The sequence below is a fragment of the Schistocerca nitens genome, chromosome 5, assembly GCF_023898315.1.
Source record: "Schistocerca nitens isolate TAMUIC-IGC-003100 chromosome 5, iqSchNite1.1, whole genome shotgun sequence".
Lineage (NCBI taxonomy): Eukaryota > Metazoa > Arthropoda > Insecta > Orthoptera > Acrididae > Schistocerca > Schistocerca nitens.
Window position 1 is genome coordinate 413,059,510 of NC_064618.1, and position 27,776 is coordinate 413,087,285.

The 27,776-nt window shown below is 40.4% G+C and overlaps 1 protein-coding gene and 1 long non-coding RNA gene across 2 annotated transcripts in view; one reads left to right on the forward strand and one right to left on the reverse strand.

The window, feature by feature from the left end:
• LOC126259751 (uncharacterized) overlaps positions 1 to 24,048 on the reverse strand; it is a 225,486-nt gene extending 201,438 nt beyond the window's left edge. Inside the window, exon 1 of the long non-coding RNA XR_007546558.1 lies at positions 23,925 to 24,048. This is a non-coding gene — a long non-coding RNA (uncharacterized LOC126259751). The remainder of the gene's footprint in view (positions 1 to 23,924) is intronic.
• The window catches only part of LOC126259750 (uncharacterized), a 30,619-nt gene extending 4,132 nt beyond the window's left edge, over positions 1 to 26,487 (forward strand). The window contains exons 2-3 of the mRNA XM_049956742.1: positions 16,322 to 16,540; positions 24,426 to 26,487. Coding sequence (XP_049812699.1) covers positions 16,324 to 16,540; positions 24,426 to 24,676 — 468 coding nt within the window. The 5' untranslated portion in view covers positions 16,322 to 16,323 and the 3' untranslated portion in view covers positions 24,677 to 26,487. The remainder of the gene's footprint in view (positions 1 to 16,321; positions 16,541 to 24,425) is intronic.
• Positions 26,488 to 27,776: the final 1,289 nt, after the last annotated feature.

Consider the following 27,776-nt stretch of genomic DNA (forward strand, 5'->3'; position numbering starts at 1 on the left):
GAGACTCACCTGCCACAAAGCCTCACGAAGGTAGAACCAAGCGTTTTGCTAGTGCAAGTAACTCGTTACAGCACTGTCGCAGGGTCATTAGAGTCTCGAGAAAATAAAATAAAGATATGAGAGGTAGAGACGGAAGGGTAAATGGTGAGAGAGTAAGAGAGATGACCAAGCGAAGTTGATTACGGACAAGAAAATCAGTTAAGAAGCTCAGTTTAACAAGTTTCGGACATAAAAGTATCATTGTGTTGACATAAAGGCTTAGTTTGAGTATTTTTACACCATGATACCGTAGGGAATTCTGAGACGTGGCACATGAAGTAAATGGAGTGTTTATTGAGCAGAAGAGAGCAGAAAAAATGTTAATGAAGTAGGAAACCGCACATCTTGCGGTGCCCTTATTAAGGATCCTGAAGTTCTTACACTTATTTTGTGTTTGTTAATTTGTACTTTGACTCATTTCATATATGTAAAGGTTCTCTTCCTTGAGAAAAACTACAGAACATAATGAATGAAAGCATTTATCATTAAGAGAGGAATCGATAGAAATAGAGAAAGTGATGGAGGAAGGAGAAAAATGGAGAACCGGAAGAAAGAGGGAAACTGGTATCAAGCACGATTTTTTCAAATTCTTTATTTAATCAGTTTGTCCTCTTCACGAAGATAACAAAAATTCTGACTTAAAGTCTTCCAGCACAGCACCCAAAGGTTCAAACAATCTGTTCCGCAAACACTCTGCTGTTTCCTTGTACTCGCAGGTACTTTTATGACCTCGCCGATACCAGTTGTTGCTCATTAATCTAGTAGCTGAAAGGTATTACATTTTGACTTTATCTAACTGTCCATGATCTTTTTATCAAATATAATTTTCCCCTTACATAAACACATCATTTGCGAGAGGTATGAACTTGCGATTAATATTGACCTGAATGTTGTTAATATATAAAAAGAATAGTAGACGTCTAATACAATTCCATTGGGGACAGACATATGAAGTTAGTTTTTGGCTGTGGATTTTTTTTTTTTTATTTTTCGTTTCTGGATAATCTACTTTCTCGTTGTCAAGGAGTCAAGTTTCTCATGGTTGAACTTTCCGCAATCCAGAGTGGTAGTGGGGGTCCACACAAAGAACGTCATTATGTCCGAAGTTCCAATACGACTCCTATAACAGATAGATGCCAATACACAGGACGGAATCTTGGGTCGGGTGTGCTGCTCTTCATTGTCAGAATTAGTTACTGACAGAACACAACACAAGGAGCTGACAAAGTGCTTTCTCCCATCGTGAACATAGAGCAATCGATATTATATTAACCGGGATATTACCGAGGCTGACAGATTGCCTGGCCTCCAGGTTATATTCTGGGACGGCCACCCACAGCAGACAGTGTTGGCTAAGGGCCCTGTGTGAGATAAAAAGATCACGTAATCGATGAGAGCGCAGATGCTTGCTGATAGCACGCGACTGAAGTAACGCCACAAAATGAAAGGTGCGCTCTGGATCTACCATTTTCTTTTGGGCGAACGGATTTTCGCCATAACTTACCTGCGAATACTGTCCTAATTTGGTGTCGTTTGTACCCGTTCTTGCTGAATGCAGTCTTTAAATGTTTCACTACAATAAAAGTGGATATCAACGATGGCAAACTGATCTACTTTCGTGGTAAAAGAAGGCTAAAATCCTTTCATCCAACAGAGAGAAACAGAGCTACAGCAAATCCCACCTTAAGCAAGACGGGACATGAATTAGGCAAATTCGGCGTTAGGTCTGTGTTCCGCCCACTGCCGAATATTAAGGAATTGCCGCCTCCAGAGAAAGAAGACCTTGGTTTGAGAGCAGCTGCCATAGACAACAAGTGAATGAGTGTAAACCAAGAGCAGACACAAACACGTGGGCACCCGCGGCGGGTGGTAATGCAGTTGTCTAGGACACACTGTCTGCACGGTGTACTACCGCTTTACTGAACTTATACTGGGCACAAACGGCACGTCGAGTTGAGAAACTGAAACGTCAGCGACAGCGGCACATAGTATTCGGAAGGGCAGAAGAGCGGGTTTGAAGAAACTAAGATCCTGTCTCACGGTTCGTCTTAAATCCTAGAACACTAAGGCGGGAACATGCTACATTGCTACTAAACAATCGTAAATTTTACTACTACAAATGTTATTCAATGGAAGTCATAATTTATACGTTATAAATTAGTTAATTACATTTATTAGATCTACAATGGTACGTTATATCAAAATTAAGTTCAAAATATCCTGTTTCAGTCCCTATAATGACTATTTTGCTGCTCAAAATGTAATTGGAAAAGAAGTCTTAATACATGTTACACACCAGGTAACATTATTATTATCATAATTGTTATAACTACAAGAGTATTTTACACACAAAATAAGCAAAGGCCTCCACTTTACACACTGTTATTACAAAAAAGACCTAGTTCAGTGTTCTGCACAAATTGTAGTAGTTACAAAATGTCGTCATTCTTCATTTTCTCGAAGGACAAAATGAGCAATTTTACCTTGAGGTGGTTGTTGGTGTCAAAACGAAACTCAGCACCATCCATATTGTGCTAATTTCAGCAATAAAAGCCGAGATCAGCACTGAAGAAGACCAGTGTGATATAAACTAACACTTTTCTAACTCTGCTTGATATTTTGCCTAAGATGGCACACTAAGACAAATTCTAAGTAATAAAATAAATATGCCGACTATTAGGCAATAAAACAAATATGCTGACTGCTAGGAAACAGGCACATGATTACTAAATATCCGTAATATTTACGACTAGAATACCAGTGTTAGTAGACCGCTGGAGTCAGGAAATTGTAACAGCAAAGTCAGGCATGAAGCTACTCAAGAGCACGTGTCGCCTATGTGTCCAGATAGACGGAACCGCGAAGATTTTTGGTTGGTTTGGTTTGTGGGGCGATCAACTGCGCGGTTAGCAGCAAACCGCGAAGAGATACCAACTGCAATCGTAACTTTTACGACGGTTTAGTAATCTAAGATTTACAGGATTTTATAGTAAGAGAAATAGTAAAAATTTGCATGTCCACCATCACACTGAACAGAAACACTGGCTTCAATATTTGTCGAAACTGGAGATGGGCGCTAAAGACCAAACGCCCCGAACAAGCAATAATTACTCTTAAGGTTCCCGTTCCGCTCTTTTGCCACTCCATATTTTATTCGTCCGCGAATCACCTCTAAAAGAACACTACGAAAAAAACATTATTCATATATACAGAGATTTACATAATTACCGGTCTATTTTGACAAGGATGGGAGAGAGAGTAGGACGTGGCCTTATAATGGCAGCCATCCCGACATTCGCCAGAGATAATTTAGGAAAACCAAGGAAAACCTAAGTATAAATGGCGAGATGAAGGTCAGAGCCTGGATCCTCCTGAATACGAGGCCTGTCCCTAAACAAGAGATGAGTTTCGTTCGGTTTAACTCTGGTTTACAGTGCTGTTTTGTTTACACATTGTTCGAGAAAAGTTATTTCATAATGTAGATAAGCTAGTGCTAAGCTGTTAATTTTTTTTCTAAATACAAATCACTGTACACACTTTGATTGACATTAGAACCACAACAATGATGCTTAATTTCCATTTTTCGTACTGCCAACTTCCCAATTTATTACTTGAAAAACTGAGTACGCATACCTTTATATTGTGTAAGAAATTGGGTTCAGAAAGAGTATAAGAGTATTTCAAAGCTTCGGTGTAAGGCTTTCCAGAAAGAAAGAAGAAAAAGAAAGCATTGTGCGAAAGTGCGTTGGGAAATGAAACAGGTGTTTCATTATTATTTACTTGCATTATATTTACGTATTTTTTGCCTAACCCTCAACTGTGTTATCTAAGTAATCCTTTAATGTATAGGACTAAGGATTGGAGAAGGGGATGGGGACTAAGTTCCTACGTGGTTGCAAATCCCAACCCCACTAACTACAGAAATCAGAACGCCACTATGTATTAGAGGCACAAAATATGATTCGGTGAACAGCCACAACTGAAGGTCATATTGATAAGACAGAAATCCACTTCATTTGTAAGAGTAACTTTCTTAGCATGGCTAATTTCGGACGCTATTGGTCCGTCATCGGGTGGAACACATGTTGTTTGTCATGTCATGGGTGCGGACGGGCGGGCCAGTTAACGTAATACATTTAACTCACGCATACTTGGCATTAGGATTCGCCGGTGCTGCCAGAAAAGCATCCGTCTCGCCTGTACGCAGTACGCGCACAGGCACATCGAGTCCAACACTCAATTCATTTCATGACGATGAAGATTATGCTAATTTTAGAAAGTTTCCGTTTTTGTTCAAATATGACGAGCCTTGAACACCGATAGAATTTTATACATTGATTTATAATTTCACGCTTAATGTGGTTTCGCGGCGAGCGGTAGACATTCTTCTATAGCACCCCATACTGCACAGAATTACAGTCTTCTTTCTCTTATCAAAAACTGATTCCTAATCTAAAGAGACCAGACGAAAGAAAACGCCTGTTCAAGGTTGTAGGAACTCCGCCGATAACGCTGTTCCCACGGGCGAGATATATTTCTACATTAAGAAAATGGGCATGTCAGAGATCGATCAATTCCTACATGCCGGAGACGCCCAAACATTTTTGCTGGAATGGTTGTTCTCAGGGCACTGCTTGTTACTGCTCAAGTTGTTTGGTAACAGACGTATGAGTCTGTCAGCTTTCCAACTTCTTCACAGTTGTGATGAGAAACTTCTCTAAAATTGCCAGTCATTTTGGCTTTCCAGTAGATCTCCAAACGTTTGTAACCACATACAGTCCACACGAATTTGCTCATTTCGTACGTATTCTCCACATATCGTCAGGGACTTACGTTGGTTCCTTACGAAAATGGAATCAACCTCTCGATCATTCCAAGTTCACGTGGCCTACATAAAGAAGTTACCTTCCGAAAGAAAAAGACAACTGTCTCAAATGCAGTGCGTTGGTGTGTGTATCTTGCAGCTGACACAAAGATTTTTTTTTTTTTTTAGTTCAGTGGAAAGGAATAACGTGCAACAGGCAGTGAATCTACATCAGGTTCTCATGAAAGGGCCAAATTACTACCTTACGCCCACAGCGCGGCTTATTCGAAATATCATCGGATCAAAACATCGCACGTGGTCCGCTGTTTGACATTTTCTAACGACATATGAAAAATTTTGATAATTTGGTAACACTGATGTCGATACTCGGGAGGGCTGCGAGCCGTTACTTGACGCTTGAAGAAGTAATCAGTTCGTTTAACTTTTGGCATTTGCGATAAAACTCCAAAGAGCCGAGATAAAATGGCAGTGACATCCGGACGCTTAGCAGTTTCAGATCGAAGGAAAAACAAACCACTACACTTTTTTTTCTTTGTTCATCACGTTGAGTGCAGCATTGTTGTACAGTTATGAGGGCGCAATTTATAGTTCTGGGAGGAATTATGGACGCTGCAGTGGTATCTTTAGATGTAAATCAGAGGAGTACTTTTAATAAATACATAAGAAATATATTTACAGATCACTCGAATTTAGATTACATACGTTCAATATGTCCTCCACCAGCGACACAAACAATATCATATAGATACTCGAATTCCTCACATACTTGGGTAAGAATGTTCATGGTCACTATTGTTACGGCATTACGGATCCGGTCCTTCAACTCTTCTAGGTTCTGTGGTAGTGTTGGCGCACAAACGTTGTCCTTAATGAAACACCACAGGAAGAAGTCACAGGGCATCAAATCCCGTGACTGTAGAGGCCAGCTGAGAAGTGCTAAGTTGCCTTCTGTTTGACGACCGATCAGACGGTTCGATAGAGTTTATTCAGATATTCATGCACTTGGCGACTCCAGTGAGGGGATACCCCGTCTTGCTGAAAAATGAAGTTGCTCTATTTCAGCCTCAGAAACAACCAGTTTTGTAACATTGCAAGGTACTGCTGACCGTTAACCGTATTTCCATCAGAGAAAAACGGGCCGTAGACAGATGAATGGGATGTCGCATAAAACACATTGACTTTGGGTGAATTTCGTACATCTTCAGTATGTACACGTGGGTTCTGTGGGTCCCAAATCGGAACATTGTGTTTGTTTACTTTCCCACTAAGGTGGAGAGTCGCTTCATCACTGAACGCGATGCGTTGTGCGAAAGTGTAATCGTTGCCAATAACATTCTGAAACTCGTCAGAAAATGCCACACGTTTGCGTTTGTCACCACGACGTGGAGTTAGTGACATCTGTAACTTGTACTGCTTCATAACCAACCGATGTCTCAAAACACGGCAAATTGTTGTAGGCAGCTGTATCAACCCGACTGGCACGACGAACTGCTTTTGTACGATTACGTTGACAAACTGTTTGAATTCGTGCGACATTTTCGTCGGAAATACTGGGACAGCCAGAACTCTTTCCTTTACATAAAAATCCTGTGTCTACGAACTGTCGATACCGTCTGCGATTGTTCAATCCATTCGAAGGATCAGTTTGATACCTACACCAGAAACGTCTTTGCAGTATAATCACGGAATTACATTTCGCAAACTCAAAGACACAAAATTATTCCTGCTGCTGAGTAACCATTTTGCAACGAGTAACGGTGACCAAGCAAACAGAAGACAACCGACATCTAGCGGCGAATAATATAAACTAGACAGTTTTGACAACACCGTACACTGTAAGGGGAAAAAAAAGACGCACCACGAAGGAATTATCCGAATGGGTCGGAAATCGGCATATGTTATGTACATGTACAGACAAGCAAATGATCAAAATTTTAGAAAAATTACATGATTTATTCAAGAGAAGGTGCTTCACACATTAGGCAAGACAATGAAGCGTTGCTTCACCTCTGGCCCTTTTGCAAGCAGTTATTCGGCTTGGCATTGGATTGACAGTATCGTTAGATGTCTTCCACAGTCACATCATGCCAAATTCTGTCCAATTGGCGCGTTAAAAGACATGAAGTAGAAACTCTCACCGAATGTGGGCGGGCATAATCTTGGTCAAGTGTAAGCCCAGGATGGCTTACCATGAAGGACAACAAAACGGGATGTAGAATACCGTCGAACATATCCTCTCTACTTCGGGCATCATGTTATTTTACTGCGCTAACAAAACTCTTCTACTACTTGAAGTGTCTCGTTTCCTAATTTAATTACCTCAGCGTCACCTGATTTAATCGACAACATTTACTTAACCTTGTTTTGCTTTTGCTGATGGTCATGTTATATCCTCCTTTCCAGACACTCTCCATTCTGTTCAACTGCTCTTCCAATTTCTTTGTTGTCCGTGACAGTATTACAATGTTATCGGAAAACCTCAAAGTTTTTATTTCACCTCCCTGAACTTTTCATTGTTTCTACAAATTTTCTTTGGTTTCATTTCCTTCTTGCCCGGTGTACAGACTGAGTAACATCGGTGACCGGCTACTGCCCTGTCTCAGACCCTTCTCAACCACTACCTCCTCCCAGTAGTTTACTTACCGCAGCTACCTTTTAATTTCAAAGAGTGTATCCCAGTCGACGTTGCGAAAAGCTTTCTACAAAGCTACAAAAGCTGTAAACGTAGGTTTGCCTTTCCTTTACCTTGCTATGAATAATCGTAGGGTCAGTATTGCCTCTGGAATCCAGACTTATCTCCGACGTCGGCTTCTACCAGTTTTTCCACACTACCGAACCTACCCGTAACAAATCTAGCAGTACGCCTCTGAATTGTTTCGATGTCTTTCTTTAATACGACCTGGTGAGGATCCCACACTCGAGTAGTACTAAAGAATGGGTCGCATTAATTTTCTATGTGCAGTCTCCTTTATAGATGAGCTACACTTCCCTAAAATTCTCCCAATAAACGGAAGACGACCATTCACCTTTCCTACTACCTTCCTGTACTCTACTGTGGTGATGACGTCCAGCAAAAGGTCTGACGACATTCCGTCACGTGACAGAATAAACTACTCCATTAGTCACGAGAATAATAATTGTCTCTCTCTCTCCAAAACTGTAGTTATCTCTAATTCAATTGTTCTTGAGCGTAAAGTGGGTATTTTAAGACAGTTGTTTCCCAACAGCACCATTTATTTATTTGATCTATTATTACAAGCGGAAAAACTAAATTTAATGGCTTTTTCATTACTATTACATTACTCCGGAAATTTCACAAATATTTATGTAATACGGTTAATTACCCTTTCGTTTCTGTTTTGTTGAATTTACTGTTTTTTAAGGAGAAAATCGGATAGAATGCTACACGGCGACTACTGCCTGCTACGTTCGACCACGGAAGCCAATAGCCCACTCCACAAACTGGAAATGAAGACTGATGCTTGTCATGTTGACGCAGTAGACGAAAGGAAAGCGATGTAAGGAGAACTGTACGCAATGTTCTGTTATTTCGCATAATAAGTATGGCTCCACGACTGTTTGCTTCCACACAAGAGGCAGGACACGGCGAGCAGGAAATAACATTTATTACGTAAAGAATATTCAGCGCCACAAGGAAATAATAGTCTTTCCTTTCTTCTAAATATTAGCGGATTTAAACGTGAATAAATACGAAAGACTGCCTATCGGCAAAACTCGAAATGAGAAAAATAGTTATTTAATTTACTCTAAAATTAGATTTCATTGTCGTATTGCATCACTGCAGTTCCACTTCAGTACAGGGCTTTATGTTTCAGGATGCTTATCAGATATGAAAGACTGTGTAAAGATAAGCTTTTCATTAGCTATTGTATTGTAGCAGGAGAAATAACTTTCTAATACAATGTAGTACATTCGAATATGCTGCTCAAACTGCTCTGGTAAATCTGTGTGATCGAAGATATTTTTTAGCCCAGTGGAATGACTATAAAACAGCCACAAACACTGTTTCCTAATTCTCCCTGTAGAAGCAGCAAATGACCAGCGGTCCTTCGCAATTGTGTAACATAGATCCAACGGGATTACTGATAAGTTCTTGAGCGACACTGCGACTTCTTAAACAACTTTATAAGGAGTTCCATTACCGTTTTAACGTAAGGCCTTCCGTAACTAATCAATCGCTTTCCCAGCGAACTCTCGGCTCGGGAACAGAAGTTTAAGTTGCAAGCCGTACAAGGGAATCGCTAACGTTTCCAATAGGATTAAAGTCTTGAGGGATCGAAAGCTACAACAGTTGGTATCTTCATCGTGTAGCATCTCTTTTTGTCAAATGAACTATGTGAAGAGCTGTCATGAGGGGATGCCCATGCCTATGCCAAAATTGACTTTTTCTCGCATTACAGCTTAATGTGACGTAATTAGTCTGCTTCGCGTCTAATGTGAGACTGATGCGGTTACTCTCTGTCTAGCAGGAAGTAAGATTGCAGGTCAAGATGCTTCTGATATGGTGATTTTTAGATATGAAGCACCAGCTCTGTTGGATGAACATAGGAAAGGATATCCGCGATGATCTTTTTGGAGGAACTATCACAGCTGTCGCCAGAAGTAGCGTAGAGCAAATATGAGAGAACTAAGTCTTAGTGGTTGAACAGCGATAGCCTCCGCTCCTGCTGAAAATCGATCCTTGTCCCATCTTTTTCGGATGACATCACGGTCAATTTCCGCCCCCCCCCCCCCCTCATATTTCCCTATAACTGAACTACTGCTTCTGCTCAGCATTAAATTCCGACTACTCAGAGACCAAAAGGTAAAATCTTATGACCTTAGTTGGCTGGGTGACAGACAAGCGGTTGCTCAGCAGCCTATTTCGAAAAGCTTTCCTTCCACGTGCGGAATTGTGCTTTTTCTTCGAGAAATGTGTTTTGTTTATGTGGCCGATGTAGGTGATGATGAGCGTGTGTAGAGTTTGGTGTCACGTTTTTGGGGTTGCTCACGATGAGAAAGAGAACAGAGGGAGATACCCGGTGCCAGCACATAGTTTGCTCCTCCCAAACAGCACCAATAGGGTCACCGAACCTCCCTCATCCGATGAGCGAATCCATCAACAGTGTCATGTGCTCTCATTCCATGAAACACCTCGGAGATAATTGTAACCTAATCCAGAACCTTGGTGCAAAATCTAGGGATTAGGAATGCTACCCTACCACTTATCCTTCCTTCTGGTGGCGAAATACTGTGGATGATGTATTACTTGTGTGTGAATTTCTGCATGGAGGAAGAGGCACGATATGTTCGGAGTATCAAAAAACGTCCGTGCGGAAAGAGAGGCAGAACAACACAAGTACAGATGCCATACTGAAGAAAAAGTAAGCTGCCACAGCACTTGGAAATCAGAATAAGTTCTGGAAATGCGTTGTGCTACACACGAAAAATCGCATCTGGCGCAGGAATGTTATTGTTCAAATAATAATAATAATTGACATCATTGGAAACTTTCTCAAAATATCAGGACAGCGAGAGTTTTATACTGTCGACGACGAGTCAGTTAGAGACGGAAGTTCGGATGGGCAAATAAAGCGGCTGGATAGTCGGACGAGGGATTCAGTTCCGCTCCTTCCGAATGCGACACAATTACAGGTTCTCTGCAAATTTCACGAAGCTCCGAAAGCGGTGCGTAAAATATCAGTTGAATGGAAAATTCTACAGCTGGCAATATTTTTATCGTACAAGATGATAATGTCCAGTGAAAAACATACAAATATCGTGAGGTTGTGAAAAACCCTTTCCGTGTCACATTGTGTGTGTCGATGCTTACCACACTTATTAGTTGTTGTGTATTGAAAGGTGTGTTGTTGAACGGTAATGTCCGAGTCCTTTAGTTGGTGGTCTTATTGGCAATAAGTAGCTTCACTTTCTTTTAGTTTTCATTACTTTCAATCGCATTCGAGGCGAGCGACAAACTAAATTATTCTGATGTTTTAGTACAATGTTTTCGCCGAAAACAGGTGTTTGGCATGGTCCAGTCCAGTCCGACAGGAAATGCAAATTTCTGATACGACAGACGCGTAGATAAATAGCATGACTATCCAGTGTAAAGCGATGAGCAATTACATCATATATGTACGGGAAACAATGACTTAAGCAAGTAATTCCTTTGTGAGCGAATGGAAAAGAGAGGGCGCCACTACAGTTGACAACCGAGAATCGCTGACTCGAGGAACGTCCACGTTACGTTGTTGTATAATCTGGTATATGTCTTGTAAGAGCTTCGAATTGTTTCAAATAACTGATAACGATATCTGGCAGATAATACTTTTCCCTGAATTTCCACCGTTAATCTCGATGTCGGCTCAAAAATTGAGACCTTTAACTGCTTGTTACACAAAGACGATTATGTGCTATCAAAATAATTGCCAGCTACTTTAAGTCAAAGTAGAACGCTTCTGTTTCTCCCTGTTACAATGTTATCACGTAATTGCGCAGTGCTGCAGTCACTGGGATATGGAAACATAAATTATATATTCTTACGTTACTGTATGTCCATTTACGAAATAAAATTGTGACTAGAACGGTAATGTGTGAGATGACACAGTGGTTAAAAGCATTGGACTGCGTTCAGGAGGAGAGCGACCAAAATTCTCGTCATCCTGACTTAGGCACTCCATGGATTCCATAAACCAATTCAGGTGAATATTTTTATTGAAAAAGGCAGGGCCGATGTCCACCCAATAACGTCGCCGTTGACGGAACGTTAAAATGGAATCTTCCCTGTTTGCTTGTTTGTTTTCATCACTCCCTGCATCGGAAATTTCTAGAGTAACTAGGCCCAACACGCCACAAACCACAGAATGAAAGCTGCAATATACTGACATTTCTTATTTACGTTTAATCATGACACCAAGATAGCAAAACGTTTCATTGAATGTTAGTACGAATAGATAGATTTTACTGAGCAAGAGATCTGCTCACCGGCCCACACTAGTAAAGAAAATTTGAATCAGTACTCTCTTAAGTGGACGCCGACAATTGTAGAGTACCCATTTACGTGGGTAGTTTGACAAGTCTGGTAAAAACAAAGTTTGTTTCGTAAACAACTCGCCTTACTTCTCGATATATAGTCTCCTTTGAGCGATATACACTTGGTCCAGAAATCCAGCTTTTTTATCCCATCGGAAAAATAGAGTCTGTCAAACTCTGCAACATACTCGTTGACTGCAACTGTCACTCCTTCCCAGCATGCCATAGTTTCAAGTTAGGGAACAAGAAGAAGTCACTTGGCTTCAAAAATGGCTCTTAGCACTATGGGACTTAACTTCTGAGGTCATCAGTCCCCTAGAACTTAGAACTATTTAAACCTAACTAACCCAAGGACATCACACACATCCATGCCCGCGGCAGGATTCGAACCTGCGACCGTAGCGGTCTCGCGGTTCCAGAAGTCACTTGGGGCTAAGCCTGATGAACAGGGTGGGTCTGGAACCAGCTCAAAGCCCATTTCGTGCACTTTGGCCATTGTTGTAGCTGATGTGTGGGATTGTACTTTATTATGGTGATAGAGCACTTTGTGAGTGAAAACTTTTTTTTTTTTTTTTTCAGCCAACGCAAGTTTCAAAAGATTCAACAATGAAGCATAATAGGGCCCCAAGTAATCTATCATTTTTCCTTGGGAATCCCAAAAAACAATGGCCGTACCTTACCAGCTGACAAAATGGTCGTTGCCTTCTACAGTGTACTTTCATGAGCCTCTGTCAATTCTTGTGACAGACGTTTTGACTCTGGTGCGCAATAATGAATCCAAGTTTCATCAACAGTCACAAATTGGCGCAAGAAGTCTTGCGGACTGCGATTAAACATTGCGACATTGTGCTGAAATGTACTCCATGTACTCGATGCGCATTTGCTCGACTGTGAGCAATCGCGGCACTCATCTCGCACACAACTTCTTCACAGACAATTCTCCGTGCAGGATATTATGCACTCGCAGTTGAGATGCCTTCAGTCTCAGCAACACCAAGCGGTCTTGCATTACTGTCATGGATTTTGTCAATGGTTTCCTTTGCGGTGACTACAAGTAGACAGCAGGAGCGCGCTTTGTCTTTGGTGCTTGTCCGGTTACGTTTAAATTCATTAATCCAAAAGTAAATGGTCTTAGTGACGATACAGAATTTGCGTGAACTTCGTCCAATTCTGTTTTGATATGTGCGGCAGTCCAACCCTTCACACGAAAATGTTTAACAGCATGAAACTCGATTTTCTTTATTTTTAATCGCAGGGCGATAGTGAACAATGAATGAAATTGTTGAAGTTCTTTATACGATCCTTACAATAATCAAGCTCACCAATCACGAAGGCCCAACAAAAACGTTCTCTTCTTGCATGGAAATTTACCAGAGCTACCAAACCACCCTCGTAGATGAATTTTCACACAGATGTTTGCTGACTATAAACTGACAATGATTTTGGCATTTACCACAGTATACTATAGTTTTTTAAGCGCCTGACATGTAAGTTTTCTGTATCGCTCAACTTCTCTTGGCTGTTGCCATGTAGTGAGCTGTTATGGTAGGCTAGTGGGGAAGGCGTCGACTTACGTTACGAACTAGAATTCAAATTTGCTTGATTTTGACGAAACATACGTAATCTTTTCGTAAAACGATCAGAACTTCAGTATTAGAAAATTTTTCTTCTATTACATCAGCTTTTTGGAATTTTGGAGCAACAGAGCATTTTGTTGAACATAGATGTATGCTACACAAGATGTATGCATAGTTTCTGTTGTCAAAGGAACTAACACAAATTTTCCCATGTAAGGGGCAAGACTATAAAGTTGTCATTTTTGACAAAAATCAGTTGATCAGTTTCGAGACGTATTTTGTCACAAGAAATAAATTATATAGGTATCACAAAAATCTTATTACGTACCAGAGAATTGATGGTTGTACCTACACTCAGTATTAGTTGAGGCCGCCTGTGACTAAACGGTAAGTTTTCATTAACGTTAACTCTGCCAGAGACAGCAAAGGACTTGGAAGAGCAGTTGAACGCAATGGACAGTGTCTTGAAAGGCGGATAGAAGATGAACATCAACAAAAACAAAACGAGGATAATGGAACGTGGTCGAATTAAGTCGGTTGACGCTAAGGGAATTAGATTAGGAAATGAGACACTTAAAGTAGTAAAGGAGTTTTGCTATTTGGGGAGCAAAATAACTGCTCATGGTCAAAGTAAACACGATATAAAATGCAGACTGGCAATGGTAAGGAAAGCGTTTCTGAAGAAGGGAAATTTGTTAACATCGAGTATAGATTTAAGTGTCAGGAAGCCGTTTCTGAAAGTATTTGTATGGAGTGTATCCATGTATGGAAGTGAAACATGGACGATAAATAGTTTAGACAAGAAGATTCAAATGGTTCTGAGCACTATGGGACTTAACATCTGTGGTCGTCAGTCCCCTAGAACTTAGAACTACTTAAACCTAACTAACCTAAGGACATCACACACATACATGCCCGAGGCTGGATTCGAACCTGCGACCGTATCGGTCACGCGGTTCCAGACTGAAGCGCCTAGAACCGCACGGCCACACCGGCCGGCGGACAAGAAGAGAATAGAAGCTTTGGAAATTTGGTGCTACAGAAGAATGCTGAAGATTAGGTGGTTAGAACACATAACTAATGAGGCGGTACTGAATAGAATTGGGGAGAAGAGATATTTGTGGCACAACTTGACTAGAAGAAGGGATCGGTTGGTAGGACGTGTTCTGAGGCATGAAGGGATCACCAATTTAGTATTGGAGGGGAGCGTGGAGGGTAAAAATCGTAGAGGGAGAACAAGAGATGAATACACTAAGCAGATTCAGAAGGATGTAGTTTGCAGTAGGTACTGGGAGATGATGAAGCTTGCACAGGATAGAATAGCATGAAGAGCTGCATCAAACCAGTCTCTGGACTGAAAACAACAACAACAACAACAACAACAACAACAACAATCAAGACTGTTTCTAACGTATGGTACTGGTGAAGGACTCCAATGTGGGATCTCATTATCTACAACTTTGTGATCATTTGTTTTCATCAATTCTATCCGAATGCCAGAGGAGTTCAGTACACACCACACATACTTACGTTATCGTTGTAGAACAATTCAGTTCAGTTTTATTATGCTACGCAGATTTAAATTATGTATAACGACGAAATTAAATAAATAATAACAGTTAATAAAAAAATGAGATGTTCGTAAAAAAAAATGGTATCTTCCATATAAGATGAATGAAGCTATTCGAGTTATTGAAATTCTGGTTACTTTGTGGTAATAAATTTACACAGGAAAAGGGTCTCATCAAAATCGGTGTGTAAACTTAAACTCTACTCCGCAAATTCGGCGTATTACGCCTTCACAACTCGCCTACCAGAGAAATTTGCGGTTCTCAAGCCATGAGTTGACTGACACAGAAAATGTCTATTTCGGTTTCTCAGAAATTACGGAGTTTTGAGCTATGCCGAAACAGGCGTCAGTTTATTTTCAAAGAAGAACATCTGTGCGAAAATTCATCTGAATCGGTGATCCAGAATCGCCGGCTTCTCACTGTCAACGATAATGGCTGTAGCCATAAATGCTTTGGTAGTTTTACCTGTCGGAATGTGTCGATGTAAGTTATTCTGGGCGTTAAAGTTTCTCAAAAAAGAGCAGCTCATGGAAAGTGGTTGGCTTTCTGATATTCCATGGTTTTTAATTCACACGGATTTGTTTACTTCGGCGATAACTACCGCCCAGGTTGCAAACTGATCGTCGAAATTTTCCTAATTATTGTGCTTCCTAATTACGTATTTATAGAAGTTTATCCAGACGAGGTCGCTAGTGCACGGCCAACGTTATAGAATTTATACTATCAATACTATGTATAGCATGCATAATAGGTCAGTGAATGCCTCGCTGCGCGGCGGGCTTGCTCATTTCAAACGTGAGATGAAGCAATTCCGGGCCTTTTAGGGGAACTACCAAGGACTTCTCGCAGCAGTTTGACTAGAATATAGAGTGAAGCGAGAGGCCAGGAGAACAGTTTACAACGAGAACTGATACGTAATTCGTGGCAGTAAGTACACCATTATTGAAAGCGAACAAGCCTATGTGATTTTTAAGCGTTCGTTACTTCCGCGAATCTCTTCTACTTAGGTACTGAAGCTCGGAGCGAAACACAAAGCCGTAGTATTAGTTTCGTATCAGTTGTAGTAGTACATCTTGAATTAGGCAGGGATTACATCTGCCGTACAATTTAATAGTCAATACGCTGGGCGACGCTTACTTAGCTTCCCCCTCATCCCCTCCCCGTCCTCTGGAAAGCAATCACGCAAAGTCTGACAAATAACAGCTTTCTTCGGCTGCAACAAAAGCTGGTCACATCGGCAAATGAGAGCTTAGCTCAGTTGTTGTGGTTGGCAGGGATGGCGACTGCGACGGTGACGCTGTACTCGCACGCGCCGCGCTCCATGGGGAAATTCATGGCGCACTTGGTCGGTCTGTCGGACAACATGTGGCCGTCGTACTCGCGTCTCAAGCACTGGAGCCTGCTGCTGCACTTCGACGGCGACCCCGAGGACGAGGTCTGGCTGTGCACGCTACGGCGCAGTAGCCTGGGCGGCAGCCAGAAATTCTCCACGGGTAAGCCTTACTATGGTCTCGTATTGAGTTGTCAGTCAATCGCTCATTTTTCTCATCTACAATAGTTAACAAACCAAACTTGGACGTTTTCAACCGTGCGAGAGCAACACAAGGCAATTTAAAATAAATGCAGCTGCTACAAACGCTTATAACTATTTAATGAATAGCAGTACATCGTTAAGAATTACTGAGAACGTAAAAATATTAACAATATGTCTGCACACTACATAGACGTTCTATATGACTTCCGTTGGTCACACGCACAACATCTTAGCTACAATCGATTTCACACCATACGTTCTGAAGCACATTTGGGAGCCCCGATGCGAGCGCATCAGAAATGTTCATTTCGAATTGAGGAATTGTTTTCGATAAACGGGGCATACATGAAAGATCTTTCACAAAGTCCGTGGGTGGCATATATAGAAATCTAGGTGGCTATGAGCAGAACAAAGCATCAGCATGACCACTATGATTGATCCACAATACAGAAGACGTTGACTTAAAAATGTGCAAACCTCCGTACCCCAATGGGCATTTGGAGGTGCTTGAATGTATCACTTACGAAATCTCCCCTGCACTGTGGTGACATAATGGCAATTCTTAAATTCTAATGCTGGCTTCTGGTTCAATGCGACTGGACAATGATCAAAATTTTGAACCTGTAATTCTTATCGTGTATCACTATGCATAAAACAGTAATGGTCCTGTTCTGCCATCTATGAATGTGGTGTCCATAGACCTTGCCAGACACCCTACATCCAGTGTAACCAAAGAAGCCACAGAAAACTGATAAGATGGTCACCCAGACCATTATACGACTGCAGTCATCCACAGAGGTGACAAGACTCATGGGATAGCAATATGCACATACACAAATGGCGGCAGTACAGTATCGTGTACACAAGGTATAAAAGGACAGTGCACTGGCGGAACAGTTTTTTATATTCAGGTTATTCATATGAAAAGGTTTCTGACCTGATTTTGGCCACATGCCAGGAATTAACAGACTTTGAATGTGGAATGGCAGATGGAGGTAAACACATGGGGCATTTCATTTCCGAAATCGTTAGGGAAATCAATATTCCGATATCCACAGTGTCAAGAGCGTCCTGAGAATATAAATTTCAGGCGTTATATCACCTTGGACAACGCACTGGCTGATGGCCTTCACTTAACGACCAAGAGCAACTGCATTACCGTGGAGCTACCTGTGCTAACAGACAGGCAATGGCCGGCCATTGTGGCCGAGTGGTTCTAGCCGCTTCAGACTGGAACCGTGCTGCTGCTACAGTCGCAGGTCCGAATCCTGCCTCGGGTGTGGATGTGTGTGATGTCCTTAGGTTAGTTAGGTTTAAGTAGTTCTAAGTTCTAGGGGACTTATGACCACAGCAGTTGAGTCCCATAGTGCTCAGAGCCATTTGAACCAAACTTGGACGTTTTCAACCGTGCGAGAGCAACACAAGGCAATTTAAAATAAATGCAGCTGCTACAAACGCTTATAACTATTTAATGAATAGCAGTACATCGTTAAGAATTACTGAGAACGTAAAAATATTAACAATATGTCTGCACACTACATAGACGTTCTATATGACTTCCGTTGGTCACACGCACAACATCTTAGCTACAATCGATTTCACACCATACGTTCTGAAGCACATTTGGGAGCCCCGATGCGAGCGCATCAGAAATGTTCATTTCGAATTGAGGAATTGTTTTCGATAAACGGGGCATACATGAAAGATCTTTCACAAAGTCCGTGGGTGGCATATATAGAAATCTAGGTGGCTATGAGCAGAACAAAGCATCAGCATGACCACTATGATTGATCCACAATACAGAAGACGTTGACTTAAAAATGTGCAAACCTCCGTACCCCAATGGGCATTTGGAGGTGCTTGAATGTATCACTTACGAAATCTCCCCTGCACTGTGGTGACATAATGGCAATTCTTAAATTCTAATGCTGGCTTCTGGTTCAATGCGACTGGACAATGATCAAAATTTTGAACCTGTAATTCTTATCGTGTATCACTATGCATAAAACAGTAATGGTCCTGTTCTGCCATCTATGAATGTGGTGTCCATAGACCTTGCCAGACACCCTACATCCAGTGTAACCAAAGAAGCCACAGAAAACTGATAAGATGGTCACCCAGACCATTATACGACTGCAGTCATCCACAGAGGTGACAAGACTCATGGGATAGCAATATGCACATACACAAATGGCGGCAGTACAGTATCGTGTACACAAGGTATAAAAGGACAGTGCACTGGCGGAACAGTTTTTTATATTCAGGTTATTCATATGAAAAGGTTTCTGACCTGATTTTGGCCACATGCCAGGAATTAACAGACTTTGAATGTGGAATGGCAGATGGAGGTAAACACATGGGACATTTCATTTCCGAAATCGTTAGGGAAATCAATATTCCGATATCCACAGTGTCAAGAGCGTCCTGAGAATATAAATTTCAGGCGTTATATCACCTTGGACAACGCACTGGCTGATGGCCTTCACTTAACGACCAAGAGCAACTGCATTACCGTGGAGCTACCTGTGCTAACAGACAGGCAATGGCCGGCCATTGTGGCCGAGTGGTTCTAGCCGCTTCAGACTGGAACCGTGCTGCTGCTACAGTCGCAGGTCCGAATCCTGCCTCGGGTGTGGATGTGTGTGATGTCCTTAGGTTAGTTAGGTTTAAGTAGTTCTAAGTTCTAGGGGACTTATGACCACAGCAGTTGAGTCCCATAGTGCTCAGAGCCATTTGAACCAAACTTGGACGTTTTCAACCGTGCGAGAGCAACACAAGGCAATTTAAAATAAATGCAGCTGCTACAAACGCTTATAACTATTTAATGAATAGCAGTACATCGTTAAGAATTACTGAGAACGTAAAAATATTAACAATATGTCTGCACACTACATAGACGTTCTATATGACTTCCGTTGGTCACACGCACAACATCTTAGCTACAATCGATTTCACACCATACGTTCTGAAGCACATTTGGGAGCCCCGATGCGAGCGCATCAGAAATGTTCATTTCGAATTGAGGAATTGTTTTCGATAAACGGGGCATACATGAAAGATCTTTCACAAAGTCCGTGGGTGGCATATATAGAAATCTAGGTGGCTATGAGCAGAACAAAGCATCAGCATGACCACTATGATTGATCCACAATACAGAAGACGTTGACTTAAAAATGTGCAAACCTCCGTACCCCAATGGGCATTTGGAGGTGCTTGAATGTATCACTTACGAAATCTCCCCTGCACTGTGGTGACATAATGGCAATTCTTAAATTCTAATGCTGGCTTCTGGTTCAATGCGACTGGACAATGATCAAAATTTTGAACCTGTAATTCTTATCGTGTATCACTATGCATAAAACAGTAATGGTCCTGTTCTGCCATCTATGAATGTGGTGTCCATAGACCTTGCCAGACACCCTACATCCAGTGTAACCAAAGAAGCCACAGAAAACTGATAAGATGGTCACCCAGACCATTATACGACTGCAGTCATCCACAGAGGTGACAAGACTCATGGGATAGCAATATGCACATACACAAATGGCGGCAGTACAGTATCGTGTACACAAGGTATAAAAGGACAGTGCACTGGCGGAACAGTTTTTTATATTCAGGTTATTCATATGAAAAGGTTTCTGACCTGATTTTGGCCACATGCCAGGAATTAACAGACTTTGAATGTGGAATGGCAGATGGAGGTAAACACATGGGGCATTTCATTTCCGAAATCGTTAGGGAAATCAATATTCCGATATCCACAGTGTCAAGAGCGTCCTGAGAATATAAATTTCAGGCGTTATATCACCTTGGACAACGCACTGGCTGATGGCCTTCACTTAACGACCAAGAGCAACTGCATTACCGTGGAGCTACCTGTGCTAACAGACAGGCAATGGCCGGCCATTGTGGCCGAGTGGTTCTAGCCGCTTCAGACTGGAACCGTGCTGCTGCTACAGTCGCAGGTCCGAATCCTGCCTCGGGTGTGGATGTGTGTGATGTCCTTAGGTTAGTTAGGTTTAAGTAGTTCTAAGTCTCCGACACTGATGACCTCAGATGTTAAGTCCCATAGTGCTCAGAGCCATTTGAACCATTTGAGACAGGCAATACTCCATGAAATAACTGGAAATCAATGTGCAATATATGATGCAGTGTATCTATTACAACAGTATGTGGCATTAATGATCTATGGCAGCAGATGGCCAACACGAGTGCCTTTGCTAACAGCACGACATCACTTGCAGCACCTCCCCTGGACTTGTGACCATACTGGTTGGACCCCAGGTGACTGGAAAAGCCTGGTTAGATGAGTCCCAATTTTGGCTGTAAAGAGCCAATGGTAGGGTTTGTGTGTGGCACTGATCCCATGAAACCATGAACCCAAGTTGTCGATCAGGCACTGTTCAAACTGGCGGTGACGCCATAATGGTTTGAGCTGTGTTTACAGGGAATGAATTGTGTTCTCTGGTCCAACTGAACCGATCACTGACTGGAAACAGTTATGTCCGGCTACTTGGAGACCATTTGGAGCCATTCATGGACCTCATGTTGCCAAAAATTTTTTATAAGTAATTGGATATACAAAAAAAATTTACTCACCAAGCAGCAACATGAAAACACATATATAAAAAAAAGCTATTACAATTTGCCGAACAGGATGAGATGGGAAGGTTTTTGCTTCTCACTGGTCTGGCAAGTGTCCCTGGCCCAGAGTTCTGGAAGACTTTTCTGAACTCTACCCTTTTTTCTAAACCTCACCAATCCTTTTCCCTCACCCCAATTTCTTCTCCTTCAACTTTTCCCCCAGAAGGAGCCACTGGCTCCAAAAGCTATCAAATTGTAACACCTTTTTTATATGTGTGTTCTCCTACCACTGCTTGGTAAGTAGATTTTTTTATCTATCCAATTATTTATATTTTCAAAAGTTGATCATTACCATTCAAACAATTTTTATGTATAACAGTGTGCCCTATCAGTAGGCCACAATTGTTTTGAATTGGTTTTTAGAATATTCTGGGCAATTCTAGTGAATGAGTTGGTCACTCAGATTGCCCAACATGAATCCCAAGAAGTTTATGGGACACAGTCACAGCTCGAGGTCTTGTGGTATCATTCTCGCTTCCTGCACACGGGACCCCAGGTTCAATTCCCGGTGGGGTCCAGGATTTTCCCTGCCTCGAGATAACTGGGTGTTGTTGTGTCGTCATCATCATCATCATCATCATCATCATCATCATCACTCATCCCCATTATGGTCGGAGGAAGACAATGGTAAACCACCTCCGCTAGGACCTTGCCTAGTCGGCGGTGCTGGTCTCCCACATCATCCCCTGCACTCCTCAGAGTATGAGACCTCATCATCATCAGTTGTGAGGTTAGTTCATGCACAAAATACTAAACCAGCGATACTTTCATGATTATTGACGGCTATAGAGGCAGAATGGTTCAATATTCCTGTAGAGGACTCCCAACAACTTGCTGAGTCCATGCCATGTCGAGTTGCTGCACTACACCAGGCAAAAGAATGTCTGACATGATATTAGGTCTCCCATGACTTCTGTCACTTCAGTGTATTTCATAGTTTTAAGAAAACTGTACTTCAAATGGTGTTCTCCATATGTAAACACAACTAAATGAGGAAATGTAAGTAGATCTGCCTTGTCTTTATGTTGTTCTAAGAAATAAAAATTATCTACTTGCACCAGAAACAGACATTACTGGTCATATAGCAAATGAGACACTATGTATAAAATTATTTAGGGTTTACTGGGAAGCAAGTTGATATAGAATAACCATACAGGCATGTGCAGAATTACCTGGAGATAACCAGGAAAAGAAGAAAATTTCATTTATTGACAGACAGTTTGGAAGGGAAGAAATGCTACAACATGGATCTTTGTCTTCATCTGGCACCTCTCTAACATTTGAACACCTGAGCACAACTCATGGTTCTACTAAAATATCTCAATTTGGTGCTGTCTTTCTCATGCCATTCCAAATTCCAGAAATGCTGTTCTGCATACTTTGATGGTGCAGTAAGCTGGAGATAACCATGTTGTGGCAGAAGGTATAGCCACGTATAAATGAATGATCCTAGAACAAAATTTTTCATTCTGCAACAGGGTGCGCGCTGCACTGAACTTTTTCCACATCTCTGCAGCTGTATCAAAACTGGGCATTTTGTGGCTAAGAAACAGACTTAAGCCACAGTTCAGTAGACAGTTTTAATTTACTAGAAATGTGTTTACCCAATTTTATCAAATACATCAATAGTGTTTAATGTAATGACAGGAAAGAATATATTTTAAAAAAATAAGACAGAGAAAAAGTATCAACCACATTTCTCATGACACTATGACCACATTCACCAAATATCTACCTACACTACAAAGAAAGACGTGATGAAAACTGAGGATGATCATCATAGGGTGCACTAAGAGTACTAAGACAAAATTATAATTCAAGGAAATACTACTATATTAAGTGAAGATAAAGTGTGTATAGCTATACTATATCCACATCATGACTTGATTCAGCTGAAATTAAGAACCCAAATATGACACTTGTGAATGGTTATCTTTACTCTGGATTCCACAAAGGCTTTTCCAGTGTTGCATCAATAGGTTTTAATTAAATCAATTTAGTCTTATGACATAATACGGAAAATAAGGGAGAGGCACCAACTCACCTGTAGTGGACTGATATGTAGAGCATAGAAACATGTGACAGAAAACAATATTCACAATAGCTTTTGATCTCTTGCTCTCTTTCTAATAAAAATAAACACACACAAAGACACAGGCACTCAAACACTCAACCCCAGTCTCGCCTTCGAAGTGTGTGCGTGGATGTTTGTGTTGTTGTGAGAATGTATGTGTGTACTTGTACTAAAAAAAAAGAAAAAAAAGGGCAAGAACTTGAAAGGCAAGTGTGAATACTGTTTTCTGGCACATGTTTCGGTGCAACATACTAACAGTCCACTATAGGCAAGTGATTGCCTTCCATTATTTTACATACTGTTCTATCCAGCGATTTCCAGTATTGTTATTAATCTTCTGAGGTAAACAGACAAGATGAGATTTCAAATAATCATTAATTGATAGAAACAATAAAAAGCCAACAAAAATTGAGGCAATGCAGTGGGGATTGAAAATTCCTATTAGTTGCAGGACAAGTAGTTACATTTGTTGTCATCAGGACACTATTCATATGACATACAGTTAATCGTTATTTGATGATGAATACTAATGTAACCACTTAGATATTAATCCAGGAATAGGAGATAAACAGATATCTTTAATAAACTAGTAGTATTCCTAATTATTTTGCTTTGTTGAACTTACCTTGAGAAAGTTCACAGCAATGTAAAACTAATTAACTCCAAATGCAGTTTCTAACAGTTGCTTCACTTTGTAAATGTATATTTTAACTTGTTTCACAGCTGTGGACACTTTCCTTCATGATGAGATCTGTGGAACATGATAAATGAATGAACAAAAAGAATGCTATTAGGCAGATTGACACATGTGACAATAACATCTATTATATTAACTTTCATAAGCAATAAAAATTATTTAATAGGTTATTACAAACATCCTTCTTTTAAGCTGTCATCAAATTGTAGGATTGAAAAGCTCAGTCTTGGACTGAAAGTAATTCTTAAATTTCTGAATATCATAATGTGTGACTGTTATCTTACTGATGTTATAAACTACGTACCAAATTATGAGTACATTGTGTGAAATGAAACCAATTAACCTCATGCTAGTTTGTGTATCAATAACATAAATATCTGGATTATTGTATGATTCATAGTCTTTAATATGCAATATTTTTTTTTTCAGGAGGGGAAGAGATTGCATATTACTGCAAAAAAGTAAGCAAACAAGAACACCGAATTGGAAAATATGCAGAGACATTTTATTCTCTCGGTACAGTGAATATAACAGTTGAAGAACTGAAAGAAATGTGTAAAAATAATAAGTGTAATGGACGAAAATACAATGTTTTCAAAAGGAATTGTCAAGACTGGACAAGAGACTTGTGTAAGAGACTCGACATTTGGGATAGAAAAGGAAAACAAATTCAGACTTGAAACAAAACAGTTATGCAGGTGCAAACACAATATGTGTGCAGCTTATTGGTAGTCAAATGAAAAGTCTCAAGCTTTTCAGATGACTTTGTCAGACATGAGCTTCTAGAGGTCACAATGCTGGCTGTGTGAAATGTTTGTCAAGTATGGTGAAACTTTTCACAGTACTCATGTTTATGAAACACAGTTGCAAGTTAGAGTGTCAGTACATAATCTGAATCATTCTACTTTCATGATGAATGGACTACTTTGTTTGTAACAACTAGTTCAAACTGTTATGTGTAAAAAGAAATGTTGGTTTGTAATTTCTTTGTTTACATTTAAGTATAGGAACAATAAGATGAGGAGAGTATTAAAAGACTGTAGTTATCTCTCAGAAAGTGCTCAAGTATTACTTAGTCAATGCCACATTGGTAATAATGTAAATAAATGTTTCTATTGAGAGATAACATATATCTGTGTTAGACATGTGTGGCGTTTCCATGTACTTAAAAGCTTGTATGTCTGTTTAGAGATTTCTTTATGGAAAGGCACAGCAAATTTTTTTTTTTATAATGATGTGATCTCTAGTTATAAGCCAAATGATAGCATCATCTTGGAGCAACATTTCAATGAGTTTCCTGCTTATGATCTTCATAAGATGATGGGCAGGAAACTTTCCAAAATATTGCTTGAAGGTAATGTTGCTACTTGTTTTGATAACCTGAAAATTATTTATTATTATTATTGTGTGGCACCCATTAAGAGTTTCTAAATAACAAGAATAGGTATACTTGCACAAGTATTGCTAAACAATTTGACGCAATAGTTATTATTCATTAGTGACAGAACAAATCCACATACTATGAAAGATGCTACTAGTTAAGTAGCACATTCATAATACATATAAAGGCATAGCCTATATGAAAATGAAGGCCTTCTTGGTGACTTAATTAAATCCAAGGTTTAGTTACAAAGGAAGATTTAATCAGTAAAAGTCACCAAGAAGGCATGCATTTACATACATGCTATTCATTTATATGTATCATGAGAGTTCTAATTAGCAAGCAGCACCTTTGTTGGATGTGAATTTGTTCCAACACTAATAAATAACAGCTGTTTCATTACATTTATTAAGCCAAACTCTCACATTTTGAGGTATTATTAGTTTCGGAATGGAGGCCAATGTGAGGTTATAAGGTGTGTCAAGAACAGCTATATTTCTTAAGATTACTTGCTATTGTTTTGCTTTATTTCAGAGCGTAGCCAAAAGCTCTCAGATTTTGCATTATGGCAAATTCTGCATGAAGCTAAGTGAATGTACAAATATAAGTTGATAGGCAACTTTTGTATTTCTGGATTTCACACTGTAAGATTGCTTAAGACAATATATACTACTCATTATTTCATTTAGACTGACAGAAACATGATCAAAATTATTATTAATTCTTAGTTTTTGAACCATAAACTGCTTAGAATAATTATTGACTGTTTTCTAACGAAATATTGAAATAGTGTGTCACAATTTCCGCATGTTTGTATGCATAGGCTGATAGTAATATATGAATATGATATTACTAAACAGACTATGTTTAATTCTCTTTATAATATAGAACTGGCAAGGACTAATTTTTCTGAAAAGGGCAAATGATGCATGCCTGGAAAGATTTTCAGAAATTAAACCATAATCTTGCCTGGTAATAGGTGTTCACACAATTGAACAGCAAATTAATATGTAATTTCTTCTGTGTTTTGTACACTTTTAATATATTTCAACAAAATGTAGATCTGAATTTTGTGTGTCAGTGATATTAAATATGTATTTATTAATTTAACTTTGTTTTAGCTTATTTTGTCCTCGCAACTACTGAACTTTCAGATGCTGATGGTTATCGTAAGTTAACAGTTGCTGGAATCTTGCAATAACAATGGAATCAAGTGCGAGGGATGACAGCAATGCCTTGATATTTGATGTTGTACTATAACTTACATGAAAAGTAATGCTGTTCATGTCGGAAATGCCACTGTCATTACTAGTACTACTACTTCCACTACTACTGCTACTACACAATATTGGGAAATGAGCAGCTGTTCATGTTGGAATTGCCATTGCCGTAACTACTACTACTATTGCTACTACACAATACTGGGAAATGAGCAGCTAATCTTAAAAACTTTTAACAGATACCGCAGCCACACAGAGTGTTCGCACGTTTCCATAATATTAGGGCTAGGGCAGAATAATGGCTTATAGTCAAGCATACTGAACCTATGAAACAAACCAGGAAATACTTTCTTGAGTTATCATTAACAAGCTGACTGCCACAAGGTCGGTGGCAGCACAGCAGAGCCGTCTGCTGGGACCATCAGGGGCCTCATAGCAGTCAGCGTGTTGATATAGACATCTCTAATGTCTTTAGTGCTTTGGGAACTGTTGATAAAAGCATTCAGACAACCCAACGGTACACAATCAGTCTAAAAGCGGAGAGTGTAAATTGAAATCGAATGCTAAAAAGGAACAGGTTAAGAGAACAAAAAAGCTGTAATTGCACGATAGTAGCCATGGGATATGAACATCAGAACTGATGGATAACCAGGTAACTATTTAATTTAAACCAAATGCAAGGCTCAGCAGTGCCACCAATGGTTTAGGCTCTTTAGAGAAACAGCTTGATAAAACTGATCTTATGATTGCAGTTGTGAGTGTAGACAGCTGTTTGGCCCATAAACTGAATTATAGGATGGCGTGAAACACACAGTTGAGAATGAACTATGCAGTAGTGTAAAGATTGTGAAATACACTCCTGGAAATGGAAAAAAGAACACATTGACACCGGTGTGTCAGACCCACCATACTTGCTCCGGACACTGCAAGAGGGCTGTACAAGCAATGATCACACGCACGGCACAGCGGACACACCAGGAACCGCGGTGTTGGCCGTCGAATGGCGCTAGCTGCGCAGCATTTGTGCACCGCCGCCGTCAGTGTGAGCCAGTTTGCCGTGGCATACGGAGCTCCATCGCAGTCTTTAACACTGGTAGCATGCCGCGACAGCGTGGACGTGGACCGTATGTGCAGTTGACGGACTTTGAGCGAGGGCGTATAGTGTGCATGCGGGAGGCC